Source organism: Wyeomyia smithii, chromosome 3, assembly GCF_029784165.1.
Source record: "Wyeomyia smithii strain HCP4-BCI-WySm-NY-G18 chromosome 3, ASM2978416v1, whole genome shotgun sequence".
NCBI lineage: Eukaryota > Metazoa > Arthropoda > Insecta > Diptera > Culicidae > Wyeomyia > Wyeomyia smithii.
The window spans coordinates 181,338,159-181,352,613 of NC_073696.1; the positions used below are offsets into that span (position 1 = coordinate 181,338,159).

General features: G+C 35.4%; 2 protein-coding genes across 3 annotated transcripts; one reads left to right on the forward strand and one right to left on the reverse strand.

The window, feature by feature from the left end:
- Positions 1-1,068: 1,068 nt before the first annotated feature.
- LOC129731522 (iron-sulfur cluster assembly 1 homolog, mitochondrial) lies at positions 1,069-4,439 on the reverse strand. The gene is made up of 5 exons (XM_055691600.1): positions 4,212-4,439; positions 4,103-4,156; positions 3,971-4,046; positions 2,073-2,147; positions 1,069-2,012 (listed from the first exon to the last, which is right to left on the reverse strand). The coding sequence occupies exons 1-5, from the start codon at positions 4,293-4,295 to the stop codon at positions 1,909-1,911; spliced, it is 393 nt and encodes a 130-aa protein (XP_055547575.1). The 5' UTR covers positions 4,296-4,439; the 3' UTR covers positions 1,069-1,908.
- Positions 4,440-7,211: 2,772 nt separating this feature from the next.
- On the forward strand, positions 7,212-12,647 carry LOC129731524 (protein prenyltransferase alpha subunit repeat-containing protein 1-B). 2 transcript variants are annotated; one of them, XM_055691604.1, is made up of 4 exons: positions 7,212-7,320; positions 7,385-7,591; positions 9,765-10,210; positions 11,459-12,647. In XM_055691604.1, exons 2-4 carry the CDS (start codon positions 7,497-7,499, stop codon positions 12,163-12,165), a joined length of 1,248 nt encoding a protein of 415 aa, XP_055547579.1. In that variant the 5' UTR covers positions 7,212-7,320; positions 7,385-7,496; the 3' UTR covers positions 12,166-12,647. The 2 variants fall into 2 exon arrangements, with proteins under 2 accessions (XP_055547579.1, XP_055547580.1); XM_055691605.1 differs by having other exon boundaries at positions 7,258-7,400; positions 7,478-7,591.
- The last annotated feature ends 1,808 nt before the right edge of the window (positions 12,648-14,455 follow it).

The window sequence follows — 14,455 nt, forward strand, 5'->3', positions numbered from 1 at the left end:
TATTTGCATAAACTATAGTGAAAACATTACGGTTTACGTAAATTTACATTGTTTTTACGCGTTCGCTTGGTAATATTTTCTTTGTGTGTACACCTTGTATTTGACAACTGGGGATGTCAATGCCTCTTATCTATCAGCAATATTACAGCGAAATTACGGACTACTTCATTATTAGGGCCCTTATCACGAAGTAGTCTAGAATTGTATAAACTGATGGTATTAAACCTCAACATTGAGGATAATTTTTATTATTAAAATTTATTCATGATAGAAATAGATCGGTTTTGTTATTGTCGAGAAAATAACTGTAATAAAACTTCATAACATTTCGTTGTCAATTTTTTTTTCCATTCCCTGTTGCATACATGACTGAAACTTCAAGTTTTTTTAAAGAGTAGAGAATTCTTTCAGATAGTTAAAAAAAAATGCTATCATCATTAACCATAACCAATTTGCATAAAAAAATATGTTTTGCCTTAGAATTTTCTTGAAAACTCAGGCGAATCAATGGCTTAAGAAAGCAATGTAATTCGAAATAATGCAAAGTTGTTTATGTAGAAAACCTCCGTGAATACAACAACATACTAATATTGCCATTACTGCTTCTTTTTTATACTTGCAAATGAGGAAATTTAGAAGGGCATATTATCACTAGGGTTTGCAATCCCGGGAACGATTTCCCGGGATTCCCGGATACCGGGAACAGAAATATTGATTCCCGGGATTCCCGAGCTCTTCAAAAAATTTCGCAAGATTTAATATAATTTCCCATACAATTTTGCAATAAAACTTAATATACTATCAAAACTAACGTCATTAAAGTGTATAGCAGCTTTAAAGTGGGCATTATACGAAGTAAATATTTCTTTGAAATGACGGTCAATATTCACTTGCCGAGTTATAGCAATTTATTTGCTTCGGGTATTTGTCGAAAATATTTGCTGTCTTATTCAGCAAACGCAAAATTAGGTAAATATTTGCTTCGTCCAATGTCGTTCTTGGACAGTTAGTTCACTACTGAGCGAATAGTGATTTCTTTCTTTGTCCATTGATAAAAATTAAACTAAATTGATCAAGAAAATTTGAAACCCGTGAATCAATGCGACCAGAAATAAATAATTTAATAAAAACTCAGTCAGCGTAATTTGGCTCGTGGCCGCGATTTCACACGAAAAATCATCTTTGGGATTAATTACGTTTACATTCAAATGCTCTGAAACTAACTTATTTAGAGTCATATTGAACAGATTATTAATTATTCTATCATTTCCTTCCAGTTTGTCTAGGTCTTTCAAAGAAAACTACCGAGAGGCTGAATAACGTTCCAGTTGAACAATCAAAATTCTTACATGGAGTCAGACTCTCTAATCAATGGTGATACCAATTCCAAAAGGGTTTGTTATGTCAATGGAAACTAAATTTACTAAGCAGTTTATTTTTTGAAAATAGTTCGCATCGTGTAATGGCATAGTTAATATATTTGAAAAAGTTAGCGAAGAGGCTCTGATGTAAACTTGAATAAGGTTTGTTTTGTAATTCGTTTTTCATGCGAATGGATAATGAAATTGTAAACGATTTTTAGATATTTTTTAGTTTCAAACTTTTTTTTGAAATCTCATTTTTGCTAAGAAATTTTACTTATTCCCGGTTCCCGGGAATTCCCGGGAAATGAGATTTTTTATTCCCGTTTCCCGGGAAATCAATTCCCGGGAATATTGCAAACCCTAATTATCACAATGTATTTTTTTTTTGCTTTTTGAATAATCTAGAATTTATTCATGCGTTAAACTAACATTGAATTTGTCTAAAATTAAGTAATAACAGCCATCTGAACTAAATTCGATTCTGCAATTCGACCCGCTATTTAGTTTGTCTATGGCATCACTAGCACTGCATTCTAAAATATATTCACATATTAAAAGATTCGCCACATCCACACGTTCCCTTGATGTTTGGATTATTAAAAACGAACTCCGACGCCAGTTTGTTCTCCACGTAATCCATTTCCGTACCTTAAGAAAGAGCTCAGTTAGGTCTGATTAAAAAAATATACGAATATCATTTTTGCGTACCTAGCAGTGTAAGCTGCGCTTTTTTATCGATTAAAACTTTAACACCATGCTGCACGACTTCCTCATCTAATTTATCTGAAAAAAAAAAGTGATTGTGTTACGGATGCGAATGTAAAAAATTTGATATATTATCAGCAACTAAGTATTTCATGAGCATAAAATACAGACAATTGTCAAATCATACATAATACTATCGGAGAAATTGTTTAAAAAATATTGTTCAGCGTGAAGCTAGAAGAATGATTCTAACCTAACTTATGTAATGATCTCCTGTTTGAGATGTTGACGCTAACGGTGTAACTACGCAGCACTGTTGGCAGGAATTTATAAATGTATATTCACTGATGCGATCTGACCTGACAGCGGGCACAAATGAGCTTCAGCCCCTAGGGGCAAGACACTACACTGGGGTCACTTTTTACGTGGGTTGTTTTTATGCGTTTTTTCAAACGGGATATTTTTAAAATAACGCGGATTATTTTTACTCGATTCGAAAGATCATTTGTACGCGATATCTAATAAGTTTAGTATAAGTATATCTAATATAATCTTTTAAATGCGGTACAACCAACCGCGTAAAAAGCGACCCCAGTGTATTGATATATTGCGAAACATTTCCAATATTCAATATTATAAAGTATTCATCGTTACATTTTCAGGTACCCGTCTACCTATAATATCACAACTCCTTGACAGCACATTATTGTCGGAGTCTATCGGAGTGATATGAATGTGACAGATAAACGATAAATATTGAAATTTATCTATTATTATACTATATTACCGATATATTTCTTTTAAAAATAAAGTTGTCTAGCCCCTAGATCATTGCAGGAGTGTATAAACGTCAAAATTTTGTTTTCCAATCATAAATTTTTCACGGCGTCGATGTTTTATTTAAAATGGTTACAAAACATATCTTATTCATTGAAAGTGCACATCGACGGATGACGTTTCACGGCTTGTACGTTTGTTATTGTTGTTTCTCAAGTTGTAAAACCAAAACACAACCGAACACGAAATCTTTTAATGTAGGAAAAATATCTAAAGTGATATTTTATTGTTGTGTTAAGGATTGCCACTCACAATACTAGAGCAACCGATCGAAAAACGTTTGTTTTTTATGTTTTTCGATCCGGATTGCATTCAAGTCACGGCCTTTCGAACATACAAAAGTTGAAAACAAACTGAAATCAGCTGATCGCAACTGTTTCGTGGATTGAAATGAAAATGTATGGAGTTTGGCCGCAAAACAAGCCCCTTGATTCATAGACCATTTTACGAACTGACAGGTGTCACGGATCCTGGTGATATTGATGCTGCTTTTACGTGCGTTAAGCCTGTAGTACACTCTTTGTCTAATGGTCAAATATTTGACCTTCTGACATAATGGTCAAATTAATTTGACATCATGGTTGTTGTATGCCCATGTTTGCCCCATGTTAAAATTGAAGAGTGACAAACAATTATCTTTGACCAAATTTTTATCTGTCAAAAAGTGCCAAATATTTGACGCTTGGTCAAAGAGTGTAATACAGGCTTTATGTCAGCGGTTCCGAGCTTTCTGTCAAAATTTCATTCATGAATTTAGTGCAGCAGCGTCTCGTAAAATGGTCTATTGTTATTTGGTGTAGGGATGTCAATGGCTCAGGGTGTATCGGGATTACGCAAATTGACGTTGTTTTTATGTGTTCGCTCGGTAATGTTTTCTTAGAGTGTATGAATGCGTGTAGAGCGAAACTGATTTCTTCATGAAGTGAAATACGCGTGTATCCATTGTTGACGTTAATTTTAGATAATAAAAATATGAACAGCGCAAATAAACATTTTTGCCGTTTATATAAAACAATTATATAACAGATTAGCTTATGTTGTTGCGTGGCTGAAAACATATTTACCTTTGCTAGTAGCGTAATCTAGAGTATAAGACAGTCCGTTACAACCTCTTTGACGAACTCCGACTTTCAGCCCAATCTGATTAGATATTTCAAAGTTAGTAAGACAATCGTTTACCGAATCAATAAACTTACGTATTCAGATTTTCCATCTAAAAGACGCTTTATTCTTTCAACAGCAGCGGGCGTCTGCAAATAAATTAAAATATTATTTCAAGGATAAAACCTTGTTTTGAACACTCACCAAAGTCAAAGCGGCCCTCGCAGGTAAAAGTTTCCTGCCTTTAACGGCCCTGACTGTTGCAGTTGCTACCACTTTTGATGCCATTTCACTTCACGGAAAGTATGAGTATTGACAAGTCACGAAAATTTATTTATTTCATGATGTTGAAAGATTCAATAACAAATTTCACAATGATCCTGAATGTTCTTCAGCTTAGCAATGGGCGATATTGTATCGGTATCGGAAATATCGATACTTTCGAGGCGATATTTCGATTTTTCGAATCGATACACATGCGTCCGATACTAGACCGTATCGATACTGAAAACCGCGATATTTGTATCGATATTCTTTTATGCATACGGACCAGCTAGCTGACATCGCGCCATGTTACAAGGGCTAACATCTCAATGTGTACACGAGATCACCGCCACTTTTCATACGCTATGTTATGCTGTCTGTCAGTGTCAGTGGAGCCCACACATCGTAGAACCGCTGCGATGTTTGCTGCGATAAAGCCAGGGGCCTATAAACGTCAACATTTTGCCTACCAATCATATATTCATCACGGCGGTGATATTTCATTTCAAATACTTACAAAACTTATCTTATTCATTGAAAGTGCACATTTTACTGAAAACAAATTTTGAGCTCTTGTTTTTTCCATCTAAAACGACATTTACTCGAGAATAAGTCTACCGAAAAAATGGGACGTTTACTCTATTTCACTTGTTTTAGGGCAAACCAACCAAAAAGTGGGTACCAGAAACGCTGGTACCAGAATCAATGACTGGTAGATGGAAAATGTATGGAGTTTGACAGCCACAAGAGCCCCCTGGATAAAGCAAAGCAAATCGGATAGATAGATGCCAGCTAATTGATACGAGCTGGAACCACTGAAAAGCTGCCACTGTCAGTATAAATATCGCACAAGTCTATTTGCACTAGCAAAACTTAGATGGATAAATAGATAGAGATAATGTTGTGAGCCAAACGAACTGTCAAAATCTGAGCCAAGCGCAGCATAGGGCCAAATTCGAAATTTGTTTTACTTAAGCTACACATTTAAAGCCAAAAAGGAGTGCTCAATAATAACGTGTTCTCAAATACTTTCAAAAATAGGCATAGCTCTACGTTGCATTATTAAGCCACAAAACTTATATTGTTTCTCTGACAATTGATTAAAATATTGTTTGTTTACATTTATACTCAGCTTCATTTGTTTTTATTTGAATTAATTCTACTTTCTGCGTTAAAATGCATCCACAAACCCCTCAAACGAAATTCAACGTTATCAGAAATGATGTTTGGCTTCGATTTAGTTGGGCTATAACCCAACGAGCGGGAGCCCAACTAAAACGTAGCCCAACTAAACATAGCCCAACGAGCGAAATTAGACTGTATTTTAAAAACAAATAGAAGTTTTCTGGTTACACTGTTCAGATCGAATATTTGCAAGCGGAAACTAACTCATGCTTTCCGTCGACACAAGTTAGAGTACAAGTGAAAAAAAAAATTGCAATATTTATTAGTTAGAAAAATTAAGCGGTAGACTTCACTATCTTATTTTCGCTGACATATATAACTTTTTTATGTCATCAACTTCCTCATCAATTAATATGGAAGTGTGCCAATAATTTGTACAAATAAGACGGGAGCTTCACAGCCCATTGGGCCAGTGAATACAAATCTTGAAGATATAAGTTGTTTAATTCATTTGCTCATTTAATTCATTTGCATCATTCAAGCTCAGAATTTCTGCATTTTCTGTATGTGTTTGTTTGTGAAGTCATTTGATTCACGCTGCTCTAGAGAATGCGGATAGATACCAGAAAAACAACAAAAAGTCGGCACATCAAATTTTTATTGCTGGAAACCACCAAAATTTTGCTGATTTTTGGTGTGCTGTGCTTCCAGCAATCTGTTCAGCAAAATGAAATTTGCTAATTATTCAGTAATGCTCAATTGCATAAAAGTGACAGGTCGTTTGCTGCATGTTCAGTAAAACAAAATACAACTTGCTGGTTGTCAGCTATGACAATTTGCTGTTCATTCAGCAAAGCATAAATCAATTTGCTGGTTAACCAGTTAGTTCAAGGGAACCATGTTTCCGTCAGGCACCAGATTCCATCCGCCCATCGGATCATAGGCAAATTACTGTTGAACTAGAGATGTATGATTATCATTTCAACTTTTAAGTTCATCTATCCCAACAAGGATTTAGCCACAGACTAACAGACATAACACTTCTAACAGATTTTCAGTAAAATCATCGTTCGGATGATTCCAGTACTTTACGTTAGTAACACTAGCACCATCTGCTGTCGTGTTCGCGCTGCGTCATGTATTTCAACATCAGCGCCAGCGTTACTGCATGTGTCAAATGGGGAACTACAAAATATGTATGAGATTGCATGACAGCGCCCCAGACGACGTTTTCGCGCGATGACTGTTATTCGATTGAAAATTTGAAATGAACGTTTTTTGTGGCGATGGAGCTAGGTTCCAGTGTTACGTCTGTTAGTCTGTGATTTAGCTATGGTCCCATATTCGCTATCAGGGGCTTAGCGATGATCCCGTACCAGCTGCACAGCGATTTGGCGCGTTTTACTAATGACAGCTTGACGTAATTTTTTTGCCATATCAATTCTTTTGCTGGATTCCAGCAAACATTCATTTACTGTTTTCTGTTCAGCAAATAGTTTTGCTGTATTTTCGCGAATCACTGAATCGATTACTGGTTTTCAGTAAATGTAAATATCAAAAATTCAAAAAATGATCTCAGCTTTTGTATCGATACTTCTGGTATCGATACTTTTGACCGATATTTTGGGTATCTCGATACTTTTTGTTCCTCGGGTATCGATACTGAAGTATCGATACTCTCCGTCGTATCGCCCAATGCTACTTCAGCTGATTGTGAAAAACAACAAGAACAACAACAACCACATAAACCGCACGAGACTAAAACCATCTGAAACGTCATTACGTTCCATTTTCCAATTTGGACCAAAGTCTTAAGCTATGAGTAAAAGAAATGAAGAAAATCTGACATGATTATCGATCTCATTCTAATGACAAAACAAATGTCATTCCAATCAGTGATTCTCGCAATTTTTTATAAATATAGGTACGTGGGAAACCGTATGTATATATTTGCAAATTTCACGACAATGTCGATCATTATTTGGTAGAACTCGCCGTCGTAAGGTTCGTGATCAACCGTGCTCCCGGGCCGGATCGCGTGTGAATTTTAACTGACTGAAAATTCTCTTCGAAAAGTGCAGGCGAAAGTTAAACGACAGGATGACCTCGGATGCTGTCGACTTGGATGACGATAATGCTTTCTGCGAGAAGATTATCAACGAGATTCATGCAGTGTTTCTCAAAGATTCAGAACTGTAAGTATATGAAGTTCTTGCGAGAGGAATAGTGAATAGTTGATTCGTGCCTGAATGCGATGATTGCTGCAGAGGTAGTATGTGAGCTTTACTTCATGACCGCAGCATCGCAGAGTTCAAGGTCTCCGTTCAAATTTTGAACTACTGCTTTATGATAGAATAATTTAGAATTTCCTATCAGTTTTAAATTGATGTGTAACCCTTGAATCGTTTCTATTTAAAGCGAGAATGTAATGAAATGTTTGTTTAACGCAATTAATAAAAGCGTTTTTTCCCTTCGAAATGTGTCGATGCGTAGTTGGTGTCAAGACTCGATTTGATTATATACTCGATTCAACTTAAAACTGATACGAATCAATGACTTATCACATATAGCGTGTATGATATTTCATCTTCTGAAATTCATGGTCATGCGTCAGAATAATTCGTTATCTTTTTTCATAAATTAACGTTAATTCATAGCAATTGGTTGTCAACAATTTAGCTCGTTAAGGTTCGCATAAAGCGACAGAGGAAAATAAAACTTGAAAACGGTTTAAAATATGTTAGCAATGCTAGTAGCCAGGATGGTCCTAAGACTGATGCGATATTTTGCACAGTGGGTATGCACGGACAAAAATTGAAGAATAGTTCCCAAATACTTAGACTAATTCAACGATTCCCTTTTAATATAAAGCTATTTTAGCTCAAAAAATAAAACAAAATGCATAAATAATAATCTTGCAGATTATTCAACGAACTTTTTTTCGTAAAAGCATTCTTAAATGACAAAAATGTTTTAGTTTTGATTTTATTGGCTCGTCTATTTGCGTTTTATATCGTCATCAGAAAAACCAACAAAACGTATCACAAAGGACAAATCTTAATCGTTCTTTGTTCCATTTCTGTCTCGTATACCAGAACTGTATATTGAATGTAGCCTTTAAAAATCCAACATATTTGCTTAATGGCTTGAGTTATTGAAAACGAATCTGGGCATCATCTATCAATATTATAGTGTTATTGCGATAGATCATTTATCTATTCAACGTCGCACAGTGCGTTGAATGTACGGGTACGCGGGACAAAATCAAAACAGCCATTCTAGTATTTTTTTCTATTGGTGTGACACGAAAAATGTTTAGTACCGATGAGAGCTACTATTTGCGTAATTGACGAATGTCAAATTCGTAATCGCAAATATGTCTCAAACGCCATTTTTTGAACAGAAGCATACAATGATAATTTTCCAAGAATATTATCCATTTAGAGATAAAAGGCTTGAAAAGCATATTCAAATAATTTATAGGCGATGAAAAAGTGACGTAAACGCCATAAAATTATTTTTACTATTATTTTTTATTTCATTCCCTTTTAATTATTTTTATATATGGTTTACTGTTGCAAAAAATTTAGACTTCATTAATCCAGGCATTTTTTATGTGTTTTAGACATAAATTACGTGTTATAACAAAAATAAGGGACAGATGTACGATAAATTGCTCACTCTAGGTTCCAGAGGTATCATTCGAAAATGCGAATTCCGATTGAAAGAGCAAACTTGAGCAATGGCAATCGCTTCCAAAGTTTGAAGGATATTTCAAATAAGTGGAAAAAGTGAAATTCAGAGAGATACTTTCGGGTACTTTTTTTGACGATCGATTTTAAATCGAAAGTATCTTTTTTCTCTTAGCATAAACAAGCACCACCAAGAAGCCTTCAACTTCCACATGCGCTTCGTTATGTCTCAATAGTTACATTTGAAATGTAGTACTTACATACCTCTACCGTTGCCATTTTGGTTTTAACTTGAAAAGATATAGAGTTTATTGAAAAATTAATTTGGAAACTAAGAATTTTTTTTTAAATAACGTGTCACTTGAATAGTTGAAATCACTTCACAGTAGATGCGTTTCATAATCGTATGGGTGAACTTACGAGGTTAATAATATCATTACTGTGTGGTTCAAACATGTATAAAACATATCAGCATATAGAATTGGTTCAATAAGAAATCCACTTTTTTGATTTTTGTCTATGGAACGTTGCACTGTGCGTCGTTTGGAACTCATTTTAAAAATATCTGTATTTGTTGTTAAACAGTGCATTTAGTTATTATATTTTATATGATTTAAATTCTAATTCGATAGAACTACCATTTAAATGTAGACCCAATTGAATTATTCAATTTCAGAACGGGATTCGAAATCATTCCGATGCCATCCAATACAAACAAGTCGCCTGTGGTTCACCTGGAGCACAATCTGGGATTGCAGTCTTGGTGCATCAAATATATTTACAAGTACTCACATCGTCTGATTTTGCACCACAAGGCCGAATGCTCAAAACTCTTGCTGGGAACCAGTCCCGTATCGGGTGGATTGTTCACAAACAGCACCACCGGTAGTTCGTTGCTGCAGATTTCCGGTAACACTGGTAACAACTCAATCATCAAGTACCTGAATTGTGCCATTCTCGTCAATCCCGATGTGGCAACGTTTTGGAATTTGCGCCGGCAACTGTTTGCCAAGAATCGACTCGATATTACTAAAGAGTTCCAGTTTGCTGCGGTGGTGTTGAGTAAAAAACCAAAGTCGAACGAAGCCTTTGCTTATCGGCGCTGGTTGTATCTATTTCAGAGTAAGTTGCTCTTATTTTAACAATAATTATAACGCCTGCTGTAAAAATTGCATGTTGTTTCTAGCATATTGATTTTCATATGCAGGTAATATACAATCGCTAATTGAAGCACCGGTATAAAAACGTTAACCAGTTTAGACTTTTGAAATCAAGTGTAAACCAATTCGAGGACAATGGATTTTCTTGACATAACTGCTCACTAGTATACAAATTTGGAAAAGTTTTACTTAAAGTGTCTCCCCGCTTTACGATAAAATGCTTTCGTAATCAAGACACTTAATTATTGCATGATACTTAAATGTAGTGCAAACAAAGCTTGATGTTCACCAAATAGTGTCAATGAGTTAAGAAACTACTAAAAGTAGTCAAACGATTTTAAACTGTTTATTAGAAAACTTTTTTACACTTCTAGTGAATTATATTCTCGAAAAATAACTTATAATACGAATCGAAATTCAAGTTATATCAAAATTTGACAGCATAACTTTGCTGGAAACACCAATATTACATAAAATTACTCTTAGAGAATTTTTTTCCGCTGTACTAAATTGTTTTCATATACTTTTTGAAATTATTTCGTACTGCAAACAGTGCAAAAACAAAGTGATTTCCTCCACCATGAAGCAAAGAAACTAAATATGTTGTCTTGACTCATTTTTCAAGTAAACTTTCTATTTTCTTTGATCTTTTTCTTTTCAATTTTCAATAACTAGCAGATAAAAAAATCAAAGATGTGTTTGAAAGACATGATTGACTTTAATTTGATTTTCACTACACTTTTTCATATAGCCCTCCTAGTCATTAGGCCAAATACAATAAAATAAGCCATAAACCGTAAAACTAAAATAGTTTTCAGGTGGTTACTAACATTTTACAATTAATTACTACGGGAACGAACTGTTGACGGATGTTTTACAGTATTAAATATTGTAATATATCAAATAGAATTGTTTTGCAGCTGTTTCAGATTATCTCTGTATCCGCATCCAACTGTTGTGCATACTTTGTTTCTTTTATAATGTTGCAAGCATTGCATGATCTGCTTTTCGAATTATCTGAAATAGAGTAAATGTTCTGAACTAGATGTGGTAAAATTATTCTATGAAAGTAATACGAATTGTTTTTATGAATAGTTATAATTTCTGGACACATAGAATTTGTCATATTATTTAGCAAACATTGTTCAACTAAGCTATTTTGCTATTCCCGTTTACGCTTCGATCTAATTACGCAATCTATATTTCATAGGCTTTGACGCCATCGATTGGTCGTTCGAGATAGGGCTGTGTGAGAAGTGTGCGGACAAGAGCACCACCAACTATCACGCCTGGTGTCACCGCCAATGGGTCGTAATGAAGGCGCCGCACCTGCTGAAGTTCGAAATCTACAAAACGGAGAAGTTTATCCGCAAGCACATCCACGACTACAGCTGCTACAATCATCGTCAGTTCGTGCTAACTAAAATGCTCGAGGGAACTTACTTTGATGAAGACGACGATCACGATTTCAGCGAATTAATGAACTACGTGGGACAATTAATGGATAGTACTGTTGCAAACGTTGATGATCTACTTCGGTGGATCGTTCCCAGTGTTAACAGAGAGCAGATTAATGAAATCAAGCTGCGATCGTTCTTGTACTGCCTCAATGTGGCGGCATATGATTTAAGATTCTGTGAAGAATTGAAATCGCTGTACGGTGAATCAAAAGCTTTTGAAAACCATCGTCGTTATATGATCAAATTTATAGTTGATTGGTGCCGTAAAGCACCGTGTACTCTAACTTCAGGAGCAAAGAGCACACAATCAGTTGGCAGCCAACCATTGAATAAAATTACTAAACTAGATGCCCAAGAGAGCGCTTTTTTACGAGCCGTAAAAGATGGTGAGAAAAGCCGTATCACTCCTCAGCATAGAACGTGGTGCAAATTGTTTTTAGACTTCGACATTGAATAGGAAGTGTTTTTTATACCTCTTTTATTTACAGTAACGAACGTTAACCCTAGCACACACTGTTTTGTATAGTTCCTAATTTATTAAGCAGCTAGAAATACTCACCTCGGCCGTTCTTTGTACACCTACTGTGTTTTAGTCGACAATCTTATTTTGAAAATGATTTACTCTTACCAATATTGCGTTGATTCTATGATTTCGTTGCTATGTATCATTTAAATTTATCATTAAAAATTAACGTTTTTAATAACAGTTCTCGAAAATGCTGCATTTGTTGGTTGTTATATGAGTATTATATTGACAAAAAATGTTTTTATGAATCACAGCTGTTTATAAGATGTAGAAGGAAAAGTCATTATATTAATGATAGTTTATTTTTCTACCATTTTCATTTATCTAATTCGAGTTATTCAGCGATAATAATAATCTTAGTATCATATCGCAAAAAGCAATAAACCGTGTATTGAGCCTTGTTGCTATCGCCAGTGGTGTATGTTTTTATGATTCCTGAATACTTCCTATAGGGTTTGCCGAGAAAGTTTATTGTGAAGAGAATAGTTTTCAGGTAAAAACAGTAAAAACTCGCTCCACGTGTTGGTAAGTCTGAAATATTCACTGTTTGAATTTTTGAGATTTTTACTTACTATTACTTGAAGATGGTTGATAAGTTCATCAACGTGATTTCCGAAAGCCTTAATTTTTAAGGTGTTAATTTTGCCTCACTCGGTGGTTTGACTACGACTGGAAAAGTGACTAATCTTCAGTTTTTTTCAGAGTCTGATAGTGAATTTCTTTATTCCACGGAGTCAGTGGAAATCTACGCAGGAATAGTGAAGCGATATTGCTATTTACGATGCATGAAAGAAATGCCATATAGCCCAGGTGGGCACTGTGAATAAAGAAATTCGCTATAAGCTTGTGTTTTATTGAGCTTGATTGTCTCTCGGTTACTGATCAGAATTAACTGGAATTTATTGCTTGAAATTAGGGTTATATGTACAACTCTAATGACCCCTGAATCAACAGTCCGCAAATAGAATAGTAACGATCCTGATGATGTGCGAACTGACCCCTGAAATATACTTCTCCTGAAGATATTCAGAAAATTTCATTGTAAGTTTTAGTAAAGTGGGCAAGGTATGTAATATTACGTGGAAGCGAAAAATGAACATGGACAGAAGGTGTGGCCTAGACTTAGGAAAAAATTTCCTCATGCGGACGGGATTCGGACCCGCAGTCTCCGTTGTCCAAGTCCCGTCTAGATGAGGCTGTTATCAGCCAAGTTTCACCTGCGTTCCGTAATACGTAATACATTCTTCTCGCCTCGTCAGTGACTGAAGGCGAGGCGAGTTGAGGCGAGTCTTCTGTAATAAGGCTCATTAACTCGGCTCACAGGGCCTTATATCTCCCTTGTGAATTTACCTGTTTACGGCTTGTTTCGGCTTTCATATAAAAGATCGATTCGAGCGAATTGGAAAAAGCTTTTTCCGTTTTCGGATAATTTAAATAAAGGGGTGTTCGAAGGTGAAAATTGATTCGAATGAAAATATGAATGCAAAACTCCGACATTTTCGTACGGCCGTAAAAAAGAATAATAAGAATAAAAAGAATAATCAGACCAACAAATTTGAATCAATCTTTTGGGTAATGTTTTTCTATGTCAAGCGTAGCATTTCATTGTGATTAAGACTGCAATGTCTGTCTCCAATAACCAAAAGATTGTTGCTCATCGGAATGTACTAACTTAGTCATATTCAACTATTAGTCATATATTTGTTACTTTTTATCAAAGAATCAGGAGAGATATTCAGTTGGATCAAACTGCTGAATCGAGCTGTATCCATAATTGATACGGCTACTCACGTTTCGAACGAAGTTTTTTGGTAATCATAGTAAACGGTTTGGCGCCGTCTATCCTGCTTAGTCTATAATATTATTTATTAGGTATTTTAGCTTCCAATGATTCAAAAAATTGTTAAAATAGCTTAGGTTTGGAGTTTGCGTTCCTTTGCATTTTTTCTCTCATGTGTAGCGGCTCCACAGTTTCACGGCAAAGGGTAGTGCACAATTTTGGGGTAATATTCTCTGCACCTAAAGCTGCAGTAACACATTGTTGTATGAGGAATGTTGCACCACATTACGCTACCTCACGTGAAGCAACGTTTGATGTCACACGCAGGTGAATGCTATCGACTAGTGAGTGCGAGAGTTTTGATAAATACAAATTTTCCTCCCTTATCCCTAGTCAGCCTATACACCAGAGAGACGCCGAGACACTCACCGTTAAGGCAGC